Source organism: Carcharodon carcharias, chromosome 34 (genome assembly GCF_017639515.1).
Source record: "Carcharodon carcharias isolate sCarCar2 chromosome 34, sCarCar2.pri, whole genome shotgun sequence".
NCBI classification, from domain to species: domain Eukaryota; kingdom Metazoa; phylum Chordata; class Chondrichthyes; order Lamniformes; family Lamnidae; genus Carcharodon; species Carcharodon carcharias.
This window is the reverse complement of record NC_054500.1, coordinates 18021184-18041562: the sequence shown is the minus strand read 5'-3', so window position 1 is coordinate 18041562 and position 20379 is coordinate 18021184. Positions and strand designations below refer to the sequence as shown.

Below are 20379 nucleotides of genomic sequence, written 5' to 3'. Positions count from 1 at the left end.
CAGAATGTGCTGGAGTTGTCAAGGGACCCAGTCATGAGGCCAGAGGCCAAAGGGGGAGAGGGGTATGGGGTGGGGGCAGGGGTTGGGGTGGGGACAGGATTGGGGGCGGCCCCATGGTGGTAGAATCCATACAAGAATGTCACGGTTTTGAGGATGATGCTGTTCTCTCTCGTCCAGTCTCCCCCGCCTCTCTCTCTCTCTCTCTCTCTCTCTCTCGTTTAATTTGCACAGTGATAAAGCCCCTTTAAGGCCAGCTCCACTCTGCCAGTTAGTGAAGCAAGTCAATCCCAAGCTGTTAATCTGGAGCATTAATAATCGAGCAATTGGTGCTACCACCTGGGCCAGGCAGGAGAGGTGGAATGTGGCGAGGCAGCTGCAGATAAACCAATGCGACTGCTCAGTGCTGAACGACTAAAAGCATCACAATTTCTATCAGTCTGGTCTGGTAATAAAGGAACAGAAGATCTGAATACAGTGGACGTAATCCCAGCAATCGTGTGTGTTATCGGACTGTGGGACTGCATTGCATTCCTGTAGCAGCGCCTGGGACCCGGACAGTTCAATAGGATACGTGAGCAATGTTTGATTTCTTTATTCGTGTTATTAAGCCGATTGAAATTCAATCTGCTCGGGGAATGCTTTTCACAGTCCAGGGAGATCCCGTCGTTTCCTGATTTTCCGATTCATTGGGTCGCACTTAAGGGATAGGAGAGCTCAGGCCCCTCTCCGTGTGTGACTGTTGCAAATCCTGCTGTGTATATCAGACCAAGCGCGACATGCTGACCGAGAAACATCCTCGAAATTGTTAACCAGGGCGATGCGCGTTGGGTGGACATCGCAACCTAGAGGGAGAAAATTGTCAGACCTCCTCAAGGTGACCTGAACCCCAGGGTCTGTTACTCTCTCTGAGTCTGCTCGTAAATGATTTGTTAGCCATTATGGGATTATATACACATGTTCAAATGCCTAAAAGATTATTTTTCTTTTTAGGTAAGAACATAAGAATTAGGAGTGGGCCTTACAGCCCCTCGAGCCTGCTCCGCCATTCAATACGATCATGGCTGATCTTATACCTCAACTCCACTTTCCTGCCCGCTCCCCATATCCCTTGATTCCATGAAAAGTCAAAAATCTCTCTGTCCCAGCCTTAAGTGTATTCAACGATGGAGCATCCACAGCCCTCTGGGGTAGAGAATTCCAAAGATTCACCATCCTTTGAGTGAAGAAATTTCTCCTCATCTCAGTCCCAAATGATTGGCCCCTTATCCTGAAATTGTGCCCCCGTGTTCCAGATTCCCCAGCCAGGGGGAAACAATCTCTCATTATCTACCCTGTCAAGCCCCTACACAATCTTGTACGTATTTCAATGAGATCACCTCTCATAGTTCAAAACTCCAGTAATAAGAGACCCAGTTTACTCAGCCTCTCATCATTGGACAACTCTCTCATCCCTGGGACCAATCTAGTGAACCTTCAGCTCCAAGGCAAGTCCATCCTTTCCTAAATATGGAAACCAAAACTGCGCACAGTGTTCCCGATGTGCTCTCACCAAAGCCCCTGTAGAACTGTAGCCTTTGACGAGGAACTGGTTAGACTTAAATTTTTAGATTTGAATTGCTCTAAGGGGAGAGGAAGGACTACAGTGAAAAAGTGGAGGATTTGATTTTAAAAACTGGAAGAAATGGAGAAAAAAAGGATAGATACAAATGGCATAAGATAATGAATTATTTGGGTTGCTACGAAGGATCCAATGATGGATTGACTACTGGGCATGTCACTGGGGCTTCTTTAAGAGATTGTCATTCAAGGATACAAGAGTTGATTGACCTATGGGAATGTCACTTAGGTTATAAAGGTGCATTGACTAATAGGCGTGCCATTCACCGACATATTAATAGATTAACCAAGGTGGGTGTTACTTATTTAAGAAATGGGAGCAAGAGTCGGTAACAGGTCCCTTGAGCCTGCTCCGCTTTTCGGTAAGATTGTGGCTGCCTTTCTTCATCTCCACTTTCTCACCCTATCTCCATGTCGCTTGATTCCCTTAGTGTCCATGAGTCTATCGATCTCAGAACCTACCACACAATTGAATAATGTTGTGTATGAAGTGCGATACCAGGCTGTGCCAGCGACTGGCTGACCAAATCGGTTTGTTTGTAATAGACAGAGTACAGATTGTACTTAACAAGCCCACACTCGCAAAAGCCAGAAACAAAATGTCCAGTGTTAGATGTGATTTTTCAAATTCATTTTTACAGGATGTGGGCGTTGCTGGGCATGATTGGGCAGCACTTACGGGACAATCCCGAGTGTGCTAATAGCTACACTACCAACCAATTTAAGATAATCAGTCGAGCTCATAATGTGGCTCATTTACACCTGCTAGAAGTGACATACATTCACACACAGGGACCCATTCTCTGCAAACAGAAAGAATATGTTCAATCCTTGCACCTTTACTGAATTACTCAGGAGCTTGGGGAGCCAAGAGTTCCCACTGGCTTTCTCTGTGGCAACACCTCGGCCAATCAGAGTCGACCTGCCAACCAGTCAGCACCCTTTACTCCTCCGGTAAAAATTGTTGTGATCGTTTGAAATTTGGCATTCTTGTGTTTGTCCTGATGAGTGCAAAATGAAAAGCTTCAGCAACATGTCTCTCTTTCCAGAGACTATTTCAGAGCTGTAAACGGGACAGCCAAATGGATCAGCATTCAGGCAATTCAGAGGAAGGACTTTGCCCCAAGTGGGAACTTGTCACCCTTGTTCCTCTGAATGCCTGACTTGAAGGACGGAGGTAGGGTAGGTTGGGGGTGGGGTGGGAGGGGCAAGGGCAGACATGCTAAGAAGAGGAAATGCAATAGGTCTTCGACTGTCGTATGCTGGATGTGGTAAAATTCATAACAATACCAACAAAATCAATCATTCAACAGATACAGTGAGCAGCTGTTTTCAGAAACAATCGTTCGAAACAATGGGCCTTGCAACCAGATTCCGAGTTAAACGTCCACAAGAGAACATTAGGTTTTTAACCTCAAGTATTCTTGGCAATGTTGTTGAATCAAATATGCCATTCAAATATCCTCAAGTTCTCAACAGTTAGTCTATTAATGAAAAAAAAGGAGGGATCTCTCTCTCTATCCTTACCAATTCCTCACAGACTTCAAGAGGTTAAAATGAATCCCCCCCGCCCCCCCGCCAACATATTATTAGAAATTTTGTGCCTATAAGGCTATAGGACTGTGCTGACCTAGTAGCAAATCCGATACTGAACAAACGGATCCAAAGAATTAGCTATATACAAAAACGCAGTACAACGAAAACTCTGCCCTCCCGCCTGTGTCCATTCCAAGTGGGGAATCTGGAACACAGGGGATCACAGTCTCAGAAGAAGAGGGTGGCCTTTTAGGGCATGAGATGAGCCTAGCTGAAGGAGCGTTGAATCAAGGCCTCCCTGGTGTCCCTGCTCCCACGTCCTCACCATGCTCCTCTTCTGATCCACAACTGGAGCCATCCTCTGTGGCCTGTGGAGCTGTGTCAAGATCCTCTTCATCCAGCGGGTCCCCACTTACCACTGCCAGATTGTGGAGAGCGCAGCATGCAACCACTATCAGTCAGACCCGCTCTGGGGGATATTGTAGTGCTCCCCCGAACAGTCCAGGCACCTGAATCTCATCTTCAGAAGACCTATGGTCCTCTCAATCACCGCCCTTATGGAGGCATGACTCCTATTATAACGCTGCTCTGCCTCTGTTTTTGGGTGCCAGGGAGGTGGCATAAACCACCTTTTCAATGGATAGCTCTTGTCACCCAGCAGCCATCCATCCAATCGGGCTGGAGCGCTGAACAGCCTTGGCACCTGTGAGTGTCGAAGGATGTATGCGTCATAGTCATAGAGGTCTACAACAAAAAAAAAAGGCCCATCGAGTCTGCACCGGTCAAACAAGTACCTAACTATTCTAATCCCATTTCCAGCACTAGGCCCATAACCTTGTATGCCATGGCATCGCAAGTGCACATCCAAATACTTCTTAAATGTTATGAGGGTTTCTGCCTCTACCACCCTTTCAGGAAGTGAGTTTCAGATTCCCACCACCCTCTGGGTGAAAAAAATCTTCCTCACATCCCTTGTAAACCTCCTGTCCCTTACCTTAAATCTATGCCCCCTGGTTATTGATCCCTCCACCAAGGGGAAAAGTTCCTTCCCGTCTACCCTATCTATGCCCCTCATAATTTTATACATCTCAATCTCCTCTGCTCCAGGGAAAATAACCCCAGTCTATCCAATCTCTTCTCATAACTAAAACTCTCCAGCCCAGGCAACATCCTGGTAAATCTCCTCTGCACTCTCTCGTGCAATCACATCCTTCCTATAATGTGGATTCCAGAACTGCCCACAATACTCTAGCTGTGGCCTAACCAGCGTTTTATACAGTTCCAGCATAACCTCCCTGCTCTTATATTCTATGCCTCAGCTAATAAAGGCAAGTATCCCATATGCCTTCTTAACCTCCTTATCTACCTCTCCTGCTACCTTAAGGGACTGGTGGAGATGCACACCAAGATCCCGCTGGTCTTCGGTACTTCCCAGGGTCCTATCATTCATCATGTATTCCTGTGCCTTGTTTGGCCTGCCCAAGTACATCACCTCACACTGATCCGGATTAAATTCCATTTGCCACTGGTCAGCCCATCTGACCAGCCCGTCTATATCCTCCTGTAATCTAAGGCTATCCTCCTCACTATTTACCACCCCAACAATTTTCGTGTCATCCGCAAACTTACTGATCAACCCTCCTACATTCAAGTCTAAATCGTTTATATATACCACAGAGAGCAAGGGACCCAACACCGATTGGGAACCCCACTGGACACAGGCATCCAGTCACAAAACCACCCCTCAACCATCACCCTCTGCTTCCTGCCACTCAGCCAATTCTGGATCCAATTTGCCTTGGATCCCATGGGCTCTTACCTTCGTTATCAGTCTCCCATGTGGGACCTTATCAAAAGCCTTGCTGAAGTCCAAATAGACTATGTCAAATGTATTGCCCTCATCTACACACCTGGTCACCTCTTCGAAAAATTCAAAATTGGTCAGATATGACCTCTCCTTAACAAAACCATGCTGAATGTCCTTGATTTATCCCTGCCTCTCCAAGTGTAGATTAATTCTGTCCCTCAGAATTGCTTCCAACAGCTTCCCCAACACTGAGGTTAGACTGACTGGCTTGTAGTTCAAGCCATTGTTTCCAGGACTGTCACTGACCTCATCTCCTCTGGGGATCTCCCTCCCACAGCTTCCAACCTGATAGTTGCCCAACCTCGGACGGCCCGCTTCTATCTCCTACCCAAAATCCACAAACAGAACTGCCCCGGTAGACCGATCGTCTCAGCTTGCTCCTGCCCCACAGAACTCATTTCTCGTTATCTTGACTCCCTTCTCTCTCCCCTTGTCCAGTCCCTTCCCACCTACATCCGTGATTCCTCTGACACCTTACGTCACATCAACAATTTCCAGTTCCCTGGCCCCTACCGCTTCCTCTTCACCATGGACGTCCAATCCCTCTACACCTCCATCCCCCACCAGGATGGTCTGAGGGCCCTTAGCTTCTTCCTCGAACAGAGGCCCGAACAATCCCCATCCACCACTACTCTCCTCCGTCTGGCTGAACTTGTTCTCACGCTGAACAATTTCTCCTTCAACTCCTCTCACTTCCTCCAAATAAAAGGTGTGGCTATGGGTACCCGCATGGGCCCCAGCTATGCCTGTCTCTTTATGGGGTATGTGGAACATTCCTTGTTGCAGTCCTACTCCGGCCCCCTTCCACAACTCTTTCTCCGGTACATCGATGATTATTTCGGTGCTGCTTCATGCTCTCGTCAGGACTTGGAAAAATTTATTAATTTTGCTTCCAATCTCCACCCCTCCATCATTTTCACGTGGTCCATCTCTGACACTTCCCTTCCCTTCCTTGACCTCTCTGTCTCAATCTCTGGTGATAGACTGTCCACCAATATCCATTACAAACCCACCGACACCCACAGCTATCTCGACTACAGCTCCTCACACCCCACTTCCTGTAAGGACTCCATCCCATTCTCTCAGTTCCTTCGCCTCCGTCGCATCTGTTCCGATGATGCTACATTCAAAAACAGTTCCTCTGACATGTCCTCCTTCTTCCTTAACCGAGGTTTTCCACCCACGGTCGTTGACAGGGCCCTCAACCGTGTCCGGCCCATCTCCCGCGCATCCGCCCTCACTCCTTCTCCTCCCTCCCAGAAACATGATAGGGTCCCCCTTGTCCTCACTTATCACCCCACCAGCCTCCGCATTCAAAGGATCATCCTCCGCCATTTCCGCCAACTCCAGCATGATGCCACTACCAAACACATCTTCCCTTCACCCCCCTTATCGGCATTCCGTAGGGATCGCTCCCTCCGGGACACCCTGGTCCACTCCTCCATCACCCCCTACTCCTCAACCCCCTCCTATGGCACAACCCCTTGCCCACGCAAAAGATGCAACACCTGCCCCTTCACTTCCTCTCTCCTCACCGTCCAAGGACCCAAACACCCCTTTCAAGTGAAGCAGCATTTCACTTGCATTTCCCCCAACTTAGTCTACTGCATTCGTTGCTCCCAATGTGGTCTCCTCTACATTGGAGAGACCAAACGTAAACTGGGCGACCGCTTTGCAGAACACCTGCGGTCTGTCCGCAAGAATGACCCAAACCTCCCTGTCGCTTGCCATTTTAACACTCCACCCTGCTCTCTTGCCCACATGTCTGTCCTTGGCTTGCTGCATTGTTCCAGTGAAGCCCAACGCAAACTGGAGGAACAACACCTCATCTTCCGACTAGGGACTTTACAGCCTTCCGGACTGAATATTGAATTCAACAACTTTAGGTCGTGAGTCCCCTCCCCCATCCCCACCCCCTTTCTGTTTCCCCCTTCTCTTTTTTTTTTTCCCAATAAATTATAAAGATTTTCCTTTTCCCACCTATTTCCATTATATAAAATAAAAAAAAAAAAACCCACTAGAGCTATACCTTGAGTGCCCTACCATCCATTCTTAATTAGCACATTCGTTTAGATAATATCACCAACTTTATCTTTAACACCTATGTGTTCTATTGTACTATTGTTGTTGACATCTTTTGATGATCTGCTTCTATCACTGCTTGTTTGTCGCTACAACCACACCAACCCCCTCCACCTCTCTGTCTCTCTATCTCTCCGCCCCCCACACACACACCTTAAACCAGCTTATATTTCAGCTCTTTCCTGGACTCGAACTCAAGTTCTGTCGAAGGGTCATGAGGACTCGAAACGTCAACTCTTTTCTTCTCCGCCGATGCTGCCAGACCTGCTGAGTTTTTCCAGGTAATTCTGTTTTTGTTTTGTAGTTCCCTGGTTTATCCCTTCTTCCCTTCTTGAATAACGGTACCACATTGGTTGTCCTTCAGTCCTCTGGCACCTCTCCTGTGGACAGAGAGGTATTGAAAATTATTGCCAGTGCCTCTGCTATCTCCTTCCTTGCCTCACTCAACAGCCTGGGATACATTTCATCTGGGCCTAGAGATTTATCTACTTTTAAGCCTGCCAGACCACTTAGAACCTCCTCCCTTTCTATGCTAATTTCTTTAATGATATCGCAGTCCTTCTGCCTGATTTCTATACCCCCATTGTCCCTCTCACTTGTGAACACCGACACAAAGTATTCATTTGAAACCCTACCTACGTCTTCCAGCTCCACACACAAATTACCACTATGGTCCTTAATGGGCCCTACTCTTTCCCTAGTTATCCTCTTACTCTTAATGTACTTGTAAAATAACTTTGGATTTTCCTTTATTTTACCTGTCAATGTTTTTTCATGCCCCTTTTTGCTCTCCTAATTTCCTTTTTAAGATCTGCCCTACACATTCTATAGTCCTCTAGGGCTTCCGCTATTTTGAGCCCTCGGTATCTGCCATAAGTCTCCCTTTTTCTCTTTATCCAATCCTGTATATCCCTCGACATCCAGGGTTCCCTGGATTTGTTGGTCCAGCCCTTTGTCTTTACTGGAATATGTTGGCCCTGTACTCTCCCTATTTCCTTCTTGAATGAGTCCCACTGCTGTGACGCAGATTTACCCAAAAGTAGCTGTTCCCAGTTTACTCTGGCAAAATCATATCTAATCTTATTAAAATTGGCCTTCCCCCAATTTGGAACTCTGATTTCTGGCCCATCCTTGTCCTTTTCCATAACAACCTTGAATCTAATGGAGTTATAATCACTATCTGCAAAATGTTCCCCCACTGATACCTCTACCACTTGCCTGGCTTCATTTGCTAAAATTAAGTCCGGGACCGCCCCCTCTCTTGTAGCACCTTCTACATACTGGCTTAAAAACCTCTCCTGGATGCATTCTAAGAATTCCGCTGCCTCTAAACCTATCACACTATGACTAACCCAGTTAATGTTGGGGAAGTTGAAATTCCCCACTATTACTACCCTATTATTTTTACACTTCTCTGAAATTTGTCTACATTTGTCTGCTCTTCTATTTCTCTCTGACTATTTGTGGGTCTATAGTACACAACCAGCAATGTGATTGCTCCTTTTTAGTTTTTAAGTTATACCCATATGGCTTCATTTGAGGAGCTTTCTAAGATGTCATTACTGCTGTAATTGATTCCTTGCTCAATATTGTGATACCCCCTCCTCTTTTACCTCCTTCCCTGTCTCACCTGAAAACTCTATATCCTGGAATATTGAGCTGCCAATCTTGTCCCTCTGTCAACCATCATGGGTTGGCAAGGGAGTTGCCAGGGTACCTTGCACAGACTTGCAGAATCTGCATCTTATGGTCACAAACTATCTGCATGTTTATGGAATGGAATCCCTTCCTGTTAACAAAGGCACCCACCTCACCATCTGGTGCCTTGATGGCCACATGTGTGCAGTCGGCTGCACCCTGGATGCGGGGGAAGCCAGCAATTGTAGCGAAGCCTCTGGCTCATTCAACCTGGCCGGCCTTGTCCATCCAGAAATGAATGACTGTCATGACCCGCCTGAACAGAGCATCAGTCACCAACTTCACACAAACATAGACAGCTGATTGGGAGACTTCACGTGGATCCCCCACTGACCCCTGGAAAGAGCCGGAGGCACCGTGATCTTCAGAGCCACTGGCATGGGGTGTCCACCCACACAGTCGGAGGTGATCTCAGGCCCGATCATCTGACAAATGGAGTTAACGGTCTCCCTGGAGAGGCGGAGCCTCTTTCGGCACTGCACCTCTAACATGTTGAGGCAGCTGCATCGCTGCTTGTACACTCTGGCAGCAGGATAATGGCATCTTCTGTGGCCCCTTCCACCTTGGACTCCTTGCTGGCCCTACACCTCTCCACCCACAGGTCACTCCCTTGGCCTCCTCTCCCTTCTGCCCCTCTCTTCCTCCTCAGAGGAGGTGCCACCAGTGGAATAGAGAATCCCCATTACCAGAGAAACAGAAGGCCTGTCTGGTGACCGCAAGGGTCCACATGATATAAATCCTCCAGGGACCTTGGAGACACCAATGAACCCTGAAATGAAGGCTAGCAATGCGAAGACTGAAGCTCAAAACAGACAAACTGCTGTCAAGTTTCACTTGAGCAACCAGCAGCAAACTACCTCCTGAACTACTCGCTACTCATAATGGCAATGCTTCAAACCCTTTTCATTCCTGGTCTTGGATGGCAATTCATTAAAAACGGGCTGCCCTCCTGCCCGTCTTGCCCACGCGACGAGCGCAAAACTGCACAGGCGATGTAGAATCTCGGTCAGTAGGCTTTTTGGCGGCCTTAATTGGCCCTTTAATTGTCGGCGGGCAGGAATCCAACTCCCGCACGGGCCCTCCGACCTCAATATTGCTCGTGCGCGCAATGACATCGGGACACGTGCCCGACATCACCTCGCGCAATTCCACGTGTGTTCGGGTCGGGCGAGCATCCGACCTTGGAATGTAAAAATTCAGGCCCATGGTCTTTACCTTTTTATTTAATAGATGACGGTCGATCAGGCCCGGCAGTGAGTAATGACTGCCTGCGACAAATCGGAACGCGGGAGCTGAATTGCCAAAAACACAAGCTCTTTGTAGAACCGTGGGATCATGTGCCAGTGCGGATGTCGGTTCAGTTCCCTTCGAGTGTTCACAGTCGCTGGAACTGAAGAGGTGTTAGAAAAGCGTATGATGATTTTGTTTCCCCCAGCCAAGTTTCCAGTGAATTTGTCTCCAGTCACTGTTTAATTTCTAAAGTCAACAGGAGTTGACAGAAAGTCAGATAAATGGATGTTAAAAGTTATTAATAATTATTCTGGGTGTTTAGTTACTAAATGGACTTTGATGGGTGGACTTATCCTTAAGCACGAGGCACACCATTCATTGAAAGGCTGGCCAGAACCCTACTTTGAATATGTGACCATGACACCATTGCCAATTGTTATTAAAAATTCAACCTGGTTCACTAATGTCCGTTAGGGAAGGAAACCTGGCATCCTTACCCAGTCTGGCCTATATGTGACTCCAGAACCACAGCAACGTCCTTAAATGTCCACTGAACAAAGGCAATTGGGGATGGGCAATAAATGCTGGCCTAGCCCACATCCCATGAACAAATAATTTTTAAAAAAGCAGGAAAAGAGTAGAGAGCCAAGCAGCTGAAAAGAATTCCAAGTTATTTTTACATCCTTTATTTACGCTTGTTCCCACTGATCGTTTCCTCAATATTTTTGGTAATTCCACAATTGTGATTCAACTCTCCCATTACGTTCAGTCATTGTCTCAGACTGATTATATTACACCGCCAGTGAGTCAGTCAGTTTCTCTGAAGACACAATTTTCATTAATGCTATTTTGTACGTGCTTGGGGAAAATCTTGATCATTTTACCCATGCAGTCGGAAGTGAGAATTGGCACAGCCAATGCAAGTTTGCATGCACTCAAATAAGTAAGGGAAGCTTGCTGACCCTGAAATGGAGGGGGTGGGGGGATCCATCTTACAGAGGTCACTTGGCATTTAATGGGTAGCGAAAACCTGAAGCAGCATTTTTGGATCAATCAAGGCAGCAGATTTGTCTCATGAGGAAAGGTTGAGCAGGTTGGGCCTACAGCCATTGGACTTTAGAAGAATGAGAGGTGATCTTGTCAAGATTCTGAGGGGGGTTTGACAGGGAGGCCGCTGAGAGGATGTTTCCCCTCATGGGGACATCTGGGACTAGGGGCCATGGTTTCAAAATAAGAGGTCTCCCGTTTAAGACGGAGATGAGGAGGAATTTCTTCTCTCGGAGGCTTGTTAGTGTTTGGAATTCTCTTCCCCAGAGAGTGGTGGAAGCTGGGTCATTGATTACATTCAAGGCGGAGTTAGACAGATTGATTGACAAGGGGTGTCCAGGGTAAGGAGGGGCAATAATGAAAGTGGAGTTGAGGCCACAATCAAGTCATCCATGATCTTATTGAATGATGGAGCCGGCTCGATGGGCCGAAAGGCCTACTGCTGCTCCTACTTCTTATGTTGCTCTGCCAAGAGTGCACTGTGAAACAAATTGATGCCAAGTTAAGACTAGATGCCAAGGCGCATTTCCATAGCCACAGCTCAGTAGGTCACACTCTTGCCTCGGCGTCAGGAGGTTGCTGGTTCAAGTCCCAGTCCAGAGATCTGAGCACAGACTCTAGGCTGACAATCCTAGAGCGGTACGGAGGGAGCGCACTGTCAAAGGTGTTGTCTTTCAGATGAGGCGTTAAACTGAGGCCCTGTTTGTCCTCTCAGGCGGAACATAAAAGATTCCTTGGCACTATTTTGATGAGGAGCAGGGGAGCTTGCCCTGGTGCCCTGGTCAATATTTAACCCTCGGGCAGCACCTTTCTCAGCTTTGCTCTCAATGATGGACCTCTTGGGATTGAATGTGTAACATGCTGAGTGGATGCAAGACTTGCATTTTCATAGCACCTGACACAATTTCAGAACATCTCAAAGTGCACTTCAGCCAACGAGGTACTTTTGAAGTCTAGTCACTGTCTAAAGGAAACTTGCGCACAGCAAGGTGATCATGAGGAGATAACCCGTTTTAGTGATGTTGATAGGCACGGGCTGTGTCATCCTAGATTTTTTGGGCTCTGGGGTGGGGCTTGAAGCTACAACCTTTGAACTTCAAGGAGAGAGTGCTACCCATTGAGCCACAGTTTGATACACATGAAGCAATGCTGCAGGTAAATGAACAACAATTTCCCACACAGCTATTGCACTCAACTCTGAATTCCTTTCCATAATATAAACCGTCAACTCGGAAAATAGATGGCTCTGATGAGAATTCCTGACTCCTGTCGCGATAATTGTAAGGTAGCGGCGATGGTGTACTGGCCGTCAAAGCCAAGCTATGCTGGTGTCCCTCCACTCCGAGGAGGATCTGATTGTAGGGGAGGCTTTCCCATGAGGGAATCTGTATTTGGCACAGCTCACTTCAACATCTTGCCAAGCATGAGGAGATTCTGCAGGCCAGAGCAAGAAATCTAGTGGGAATAAGAGAATTTGCTGGCCATGAAACAAATAGTTGCATTATTGTTAACAAAATCATGAGTGTATTGGTCTAGCTCCTAGACCCAGTTATCGATCTCCACTCCCACCTGCCCCTCTCCCCCAAGAGAAAAGGCTTGCATTTATTATAGAGCTCCTCATGACCACGAGACATCTCAAAGCACTTCACAGCCAATGAAATATAGTCACTGTAGGAAACAGGAAGCCAATTTGCACACAAGATGATCCCACAAACACAGCAATGCAATAATAACCAGGTAATTTGATCTTTGTGATGTTGACTGAGGAATAGCCAGGAATAACTCCCCCACGCTCATCTTTGTAAGGGTGCCACTGCATCTTTCACACCCAGCTGAGCAGGCCCCAGTTGCAGCCCCTCACCTGAAAGGCAGCACCTCCAACTGTGCAGCACTCCCTCGGTACTGCACCGGAGTGCCAGACTTGACTTTGTGCCCAAGTGGAACTTGAACTGGGAACCTTGTGATTCAGGGGTGAGAGTGCTACTCACTGAGCACAGAGAGTCTCTGAACTACTCTCATCGGATCTGGGCTCTGATGGAAATCTGACATAGGCAGAATTTGGTGCAGGTCAATCCACACCTTGTTTCTCATTGAACAGACACTGGAGCAGTTAAACAGACGCAAGGTGCACCGTTATTTTACCACCGTTAATAAAATATATGATTAAAAATGTTTAATTTTCAGTTGGACAGATTCTGTACACTGTTAGCGGGACCTCACACTCAAAGGGTAATTTGATGTGCCCACGATTGTGTTTGGGCCATTACAGATTCAGAGAGGATCTTCATCTTCAGAGAGCGCCAAATTGAAGCCAGAGCAAAAAACTGTGTCACAATCAGCAGCACCGTATACAACAAAGCTATGACTGGTTGTACCTACCAAGAAAGATTGTGCAGGCTGGATTGAGATCCGAAAGAGATTGTGAAGGGGTTTGACAGGGTTGGCATAGAGAGTAAGTTTCCACTCCTACGTTACAACAGTGACTACAATTCAAAAAGTGCTACATTGGCTGTAAAGCGCTTTGGGATGTCCGGTGATCGCCATATCGATGCATGTCTTTCTTTCTCTTTCACACTCATGGGGAAGACCACAATTCAGGTCCATGAATGTAATATGGTCATTCATAAATTCAACACCAAATTGAAGAAAAACTTCTTTACCCAGACTGTGGTGAGAACGTGGGACTCGTCGCCACTGGGGGTGGTTGAGTCGAATCGTCGAGATGCATTTAAGGGGGAGCTGGATAAATGTATGAGGGGGGAAGTTGAGGGTAAGGTGAAGTGGGATGGGAGGAGGTTTGTGTGCAGTATAAACACCAGAATGGACCATTTGGGCTGAGTGGCCTTTTTCTGTGCTATGCATTCCAGGTAATTCTTTGCAATATATCAACCCAACACCAATTCACACACAATCACCACTAGCCTTAAGAGAACCAGAACATGTACAGTCACATTTATCGTCACCTCTATGGCCACTGGAAGGAGAGCAGGGTCCCACAGATTGGTGGACCCCTCGATTATTGGGCATAGCAACTGATGTCGTAACCTTCATGGTGAGAATCCCACAGGAACACGCTGAAGTGTAAGTGGGTTCAGAGACAGTGTTGAGGCACAAGCGGAACGTGGAAGTAGGTGAGCAAGATCAGCAACATTCCGCGGAGATATGCAGGCGCACAGTTCACACATGGACACGGGCAATTAGCGATCCGGAATGCGGAACCTGCTCAAACGTTGCACAGGACATCAGGCTCCATTCTAGCTGCACTGCAAAGTCCACAATGGTGGCAACCTCTACCAGGATGGGGGCTGGTGTAGAGTCAACAGTGGCTTAACGTTTAGTCAACATAGGGGCTCGTTTGCAATCGGTTGTCAGCAACACGAAGCCCACAAACCACACTCAACACCTCTGGGATTAGCTGTTAGTTTGGGAAGGATAATGTGCAATGTGTTCCTTGTGTCACTGCCTCAGGGCTTTGGGAGGTCATCCAAGTTGGAGTTCCAACTGGTGGAATGGCCAGCAAAGATCATCATCATGCCAAAGCTTGAAAACAGGACGATTGCATTCCTGTGGGCAGAGTCGATGTCAGGTCTGAGTCACACCAGGGATCATTGTCATCTTCACCACTTGGGGTGTACTTTGTCAGAGTGGAAATAGAAACCACATGCTTTTAATTTCCACTAGGTTCAGAATCTTGATCTAGACCACCAGCCTCCGTCCAAAGTGAAGGTTATCCTCTGCCATATTTTTTATTATTCGTTTACAGGATGTGGGCATCGCTGGCTGGGCCAGCATTTATTGCCCTTCCCTCACTGCCATCATTCAGAGAGCAGTTAAGAGTCAACCACATTGCTGTGGGTCTGGAGTCACATGTAGGCCAGACCAGGTAAGGACAGCAGATTTCCTTCCCTAAAGGGCATTAGTGAACCAGATGGGTTTTTACAACAATCAACAATGGTTTCATGGTCATCATTAGACTTTTAATTCCAGATTTTTATTGAATTCAAATTTCACCATCTGCCTGTGGTGGGATTTGAACCCAGGTCCCCAGAGCATTACCCTTGGTCTCTGGAATACTAGTCCAATGACAATACCACTACATCACCAGCTTCTTGAGCCGCTGCAGTCCATGTGGTGTAGGTACACCCACGGTGCTGTTAGGGAGGGAGTTCCAGGATTTTGACCCAGTGACAGTGAGGGAACAGCGAGATAGTTCTAAGTCAGGATGGCTTGCAGCTTGGAGGGGAACCTCCAGGTGCTGGGGTTTCCATATGTGAACAGCATCAGAAGACATTCAAGCCCTCTACTGGAAAGCTGCCCTAGCCCTGAGGAATCATAACTCTAATCTAAACAATGTTTTTTTTCCATTTGTTCTTGGGACATGAGCATTTATTACCCATCCCTAATTGCCCCTTGAGAAGGTGGTGGTGAACTGCCTTCTTGAACCGCTGCAGACCGTGCGGTGTAGGTACACCCAGAAAGTTAGTAGATTTTTCTGTCATGGTTTGAGGCAAAAGAGTGGCTTGTTGGACCATTTCGAGGGGCAGCTAAGGGTCAACCCCATTACTCTGGATCTGGGGTGACACGTGAGCCAGGCTGGGTTAGGACAATTTCTCTTCATCTTGCCACTGTTTCAATTGCTGTCAATTGACTTAAAGTCTGGGTTCCATGATACTGGCTCTCCTGCTAGTACAAACTGTTTCTCCCCACGCACTCCGTCAAGACCGCTCATAATGTTGAGCACCTCGAATTAAGTCTTGCCTGAACCTTCTTGGCTTCAAGGGGAACAATGCCAGCCAGCTTCCCCACATAACTGGAGTCCCTCATCCCTGGTACCGTTCCAGTACATCTCCGCTGTATCCTCTTCCCCTGCAGCACATCAGTGAACCAGGTAAGTTTCATAACAATTCAGTAGTTTTGTGATTATTATCAACGATGAGATAAGAATTTTACGGCAGAATCTATAAACTAGAATCATAGAAGGTTTACAGCACAGGAGGAGACCACTCGGCCCATCATGTCTGCACCAGCCGGAAAACGAACCACCCACCCACTTTCCAGCATTTGGTCCATAGCCCTGGAGGTTACGGCACTTGAGGTGTATAATCCAGGCACCAACTAATTGAATTTAAAGTGCATACCGCCCCCCCCCCCCACCCCCCAAAGCTGCCATGGTGGGACTTGAACCTATGTGTCCAGAGTATTAGCCCAGGCCTCTGGCTTACCCCCTGTGCTACCGGCTCATCACCAGCTTACAAGGTGGGAAAATGAAATTGCCTCGGAGGTTTCAATCACTGGCCATGCCCATGTTGGCTTCCTGGCAGCCAAACCCACACTCCCTACCGCCTAAAAGGACAAGGGCAGCAAGCGCGTAGGAGCATCATTATCACCTCCAGGTCAAGTCACACGCCATCCTGACTTGGAAATGCATCAGCCGTTCCTTCACTGTCACTGGGTCAAGAACCTGCCCTAACAGCGCCATGGGCAATGCCTTCACTACAAGGGACTGGTGTGGTCCAAGATGGCAGCTGTCCTCGAGGGTAACTAAGGATGGGCAATATATGCTGGCCTTGCCAGCGATGCTGATACCCTGAGAATGGAAGCCCAACCAGATCAACGCAAGCTGAAGAGGTACAAGTGTAAAACCACAAAACACAAGTCAGAAGTATGTCATAATGCTGTTTTTTTTTTCAGTACCAATGCTTACATGGTTTCAATTGCTAACAGTCTTGCTTCAGAGTCAGAAGGTCACTAGTTTGAGCCAAGGGATATGGGCAGTGGTTGGGAATGTGGAGTTGAGGCAGGAGATCAGCCATGATCGTATTGAATGGTGGAGCAGGCCGATGGGCTGAATGGTCCACAGCTGCTCCCTTTTCTTATTTTCTTATAGTCTTATCCTTGTGCGAAGGGAGGTGGTGCTTTAAAAAAATCAGCCAAAAAATTCCCCGTTCGTAAATTCCTTCCTGTGATACCTGAAAAGTGCATAGGTCCAGGTATCAGGTGATGCCCACCATAGTTGAATAGTTTGAGGATACACACTGCTAAGTCTCAAACATGAAGAATGGGGCATTGAGAGAGAAATTCGCTCTGCATAAGGAACCACTCTCTAGCAGGAGAGGAGGGAAGGCTGGAAAAGTGGCAAGGCCTCGTTGATTTTACGATGACCTGATGAACCATAGCAACCATCGCCAAAATAAGTAATTCTGTTTTGTTTTTCAGGAATTGTTCGACAGAATATCCAACGGCACTCAAAGCCAGAGACATCACTAAACACCCTGCTGCCTAACTTTTTAAGTAATTGGAAAGAACCAAAGGGACAGGCTACACACACTTGGTTAAAAGATAATAGTCATCTCGTTGTTGTAACACGGCCTTTATTGAAAGCAATCGCTCCCTCGTCAATGGAACGCTCGGAATCGGTTGGGTTGGCTGGACCTCACTGCTGTGTGCTCTGCCAGGCGCTCGATTGGTGACTCCTTTCAGGCGATGGGTTTGTCCGAGTTCCGAGGATTTGCGACTGTGACAGCCTGACCCACCCACCCACGCAGAGCCGAAAATGTGCAACATCAGCGATGACAGCTGCGATGTCGATTCAAGGCTGGACAGCCTGTTCCCGCCAACCCTGTACATCCTTGTCATTGTGATTGGACTCCCGACCAACTGCCTTGCTCTGTGGGCCGCCTATTTGCAGGTCAAGCAGAGGAACGAACTGGGCGTATACCTCCTCAACCTGTCCATCTCCGACCTCCTCTACATCGCCACCTTGCCCCCCTGGATTAACTACTTCCTCCACCAGGATAATTGGATCCTTGGCCCGGAGTCCTGCAAGCTCTTTGGCTTCATCCTCTACACCAACATCTACATCAGCATCGCCTTTCTCAGCTGCATCTCAGTCGACCGCTACCTCGCTGTGGCGCACCCGTTGAGGTTCGCCAAGATCCGCCGGGTGAAAACAGCGGTCATCACCAGTGCGGTGGTCTGGACGATCGAGATTGGGGCCAACTCTGCCCCCCTCTTCCACAACGAGTTGTTCGAAGACCGTTTCAACCACACCTTCTGCTTCGAGAAGTACCCCATGGAAAAGTGGGTGGCTCAGATGAACCTGTACCGAGTTTTCATTGGGTTCCTATTCCCCTGGATCTTGATGCTCTTTTCTTACCAGGGCATCCTCAAGGCGATCAAAGGGAACTTGTCGACAGAGAAGGGGGAGAAGGCGAAGATCAAGCGCCTAGCGCTGAGCCTCATCATTATCCTCTTGCTGTGCTTTGCACCATACCACATCATCCTGCTCTTGCGGAGCGTCATGTACCTGAGCAGACCCTGGGACTGTAGCTTTGAGGAGAATGTCTTTACAGCCTACCACGTCTCGCTGGCTCTCACCAGCCTCAACTGTGTGGCCGACCCCATTCTTTACTGTCTGGTCAACGAAGGTGCCCGCAGCGATATGACGAAGGGCCTAGCACCGCTCCTGAAGTTCTTTGCCAGCTCCAAATCGACGGACATTGCCCGGTCAGTCACTCTGGACACTCCCCTCTCCTCTAAAAAATCCCAATATTTCAACATTGAGCTTGTGGTACTGAGGGAGGATTGCATCCAAATGAAAACTTTGAGTCTATAAAGAGCTAAGAACTAAAATAAAATCTAAGGATTATAAAGATGTTATAGTATTGCTACCGTCATAAATGTATTTTTTATAACATTCCTGTATGCGGTAATGATTTTTTAAAAACTTATTTAAATCATTTTGAACTGCTCGAGTAATCCTACCATCAGGCCTCCATTTCCCTGCTTTCCCAACTTTGAGTTTTCTATCTCTTTGTCACAACTGTCTTTGTGCATGTTGTCTATCGTTGGTGCACTGGAACGATCTGATCTGGACATCTTGCCCGTCCCCAAGGGTTGCCAACTTTGGCTGAACGGATTCCTGGAGGTTTCAGCAATTGACCTACCCCGCCCTCCTCGCTCCTGCTATTGGCCGCCCAACATGTCCACCCCCGTGGGGCCAATTGGAAAGAGAAAGGGCCTCTCTGTTACCCAATCAGATGATGACGGGCTGTCAGCCAAGCAATTCTTTTTTTTTTGGAAGCCCCTGTGATTTTCCTCCAAGGTTGCTCCGAACAATGCCCCTCGAGATTAGTCTCCAAATCCTGGAGCCTCCAGCCCAATTCAGGAGAGTTGGCAACCCTCTCCCCTCCCCCAGTTTGAAAACACTCCATATCTGCATTCTTACATAACTGTTGGAGGTGGTTGCAAAACTGAACCCCACCATGAAAAAATTTGGGAATGGACAGCACTTGACCAGATCTGCTTGCCGGTACAACCATTTAAGCCACTAGACATAATTTAGCCAAAATGTTACAACAGGTAACCATTGGCCTAGGATAACCATTCTGTTTTTTTTATTCTTTCACAGGATGTCACTGGCCAGCATTTATTGCCCATCCTTAATTGCCCTTGAGAAGGTGGTGGTGAGCTGCCTTCTTGAGCCACTGCAGTCCATGTGGCGTAGGTACACCCACAGTCCAATAGGGAGGGAGTTCCAGGATTTTGACCCAGCGACAGTGACCAAGTGAGGATGGTGCATGACTTGGAGGGGAACTTGCATGTGGTGGTGTTCCCAAGCATCTGCTGCCCTTGTCCTTCTAGTTGAATAGTGGAGCAGGCTCGAGGAGCCAAATGGCCTACTCCCACTCCAATTTCCTATGTTCCTACAGATATCAAGGGACATGGGGATAGTGCAGGAAAAATTGGCGTTGAAGGTTTGGAAGGTGCTGCTGCAGGAGCCTTGGTGAGTTGCTGCAGTGCATCTTGTATACAGTACACACTGCTGCCCTAGGGCACCAGTGGTGGAGGGAGTGAATGTTTAAGGTGGTGGATGGGGTGTCGATCAAGCGGGCTGCTTCGTCCTGGATGGTGTCAAGCTTCTTGAATGTTGTGGGAGCTGCACTCATCCAGGCAAGTGGGGAGTATTCCATCACACTCCTGACTTGTGCCTTGTAGATGGCGGGCAGGCTTCGGGGAGTCAGAAGTTGAGTTACTCGCTTCAGGATTCCCAGCCTCTGACCTGCTCTTGTAGCCACAGTATTTATATGGTTGGTCCAGTTCAGTTTCTGGTGAATGTTAACCCCCAGAATGTTGGTAGTGGGGGAATTCAGTGATGGTAAAGCCAATTTCTCTGCAGGTCAAAGTAGTCCACCTGTCCAGACCCAACCCAGAGAAAACCAAATGTTGACCGAAAGAATTTTTTATTTTTGACCCACCATCTGACTCCTTGGCGACTGTCTGCTTGCTGCTTTCCTGAACAG

General features: G+C 47.7%; 1 protein-coding gene across 1 annotated transcript in view; it reads left to right on the top strand.

Annotated features, from left to right (window-relative positions):
* Nucleotides 1-19531, top strand: part of LOC121272589 (G-protein coupled receptor 4-like) — a 64910-nt gene extending 45379 nt beyond the window's left edge. The window contains exon 2 of the mRNA XM_041179243.1: nucleotides 17294-19531. Coding sequence (XP_041035177.1) covers nucleotides 17631-18692 — 1062 coding nt within the window. The 5' untranslated portion in view covers nucleotides 17294-17630 and the 3' untranslated portion in view covers nucleotides 18693-19531. The remainder of the gene's footprint in view (nucleotides 1-17293) is intronic.
* Nucleotides 19532-20379: the final 848 nt, after the last annotated feature.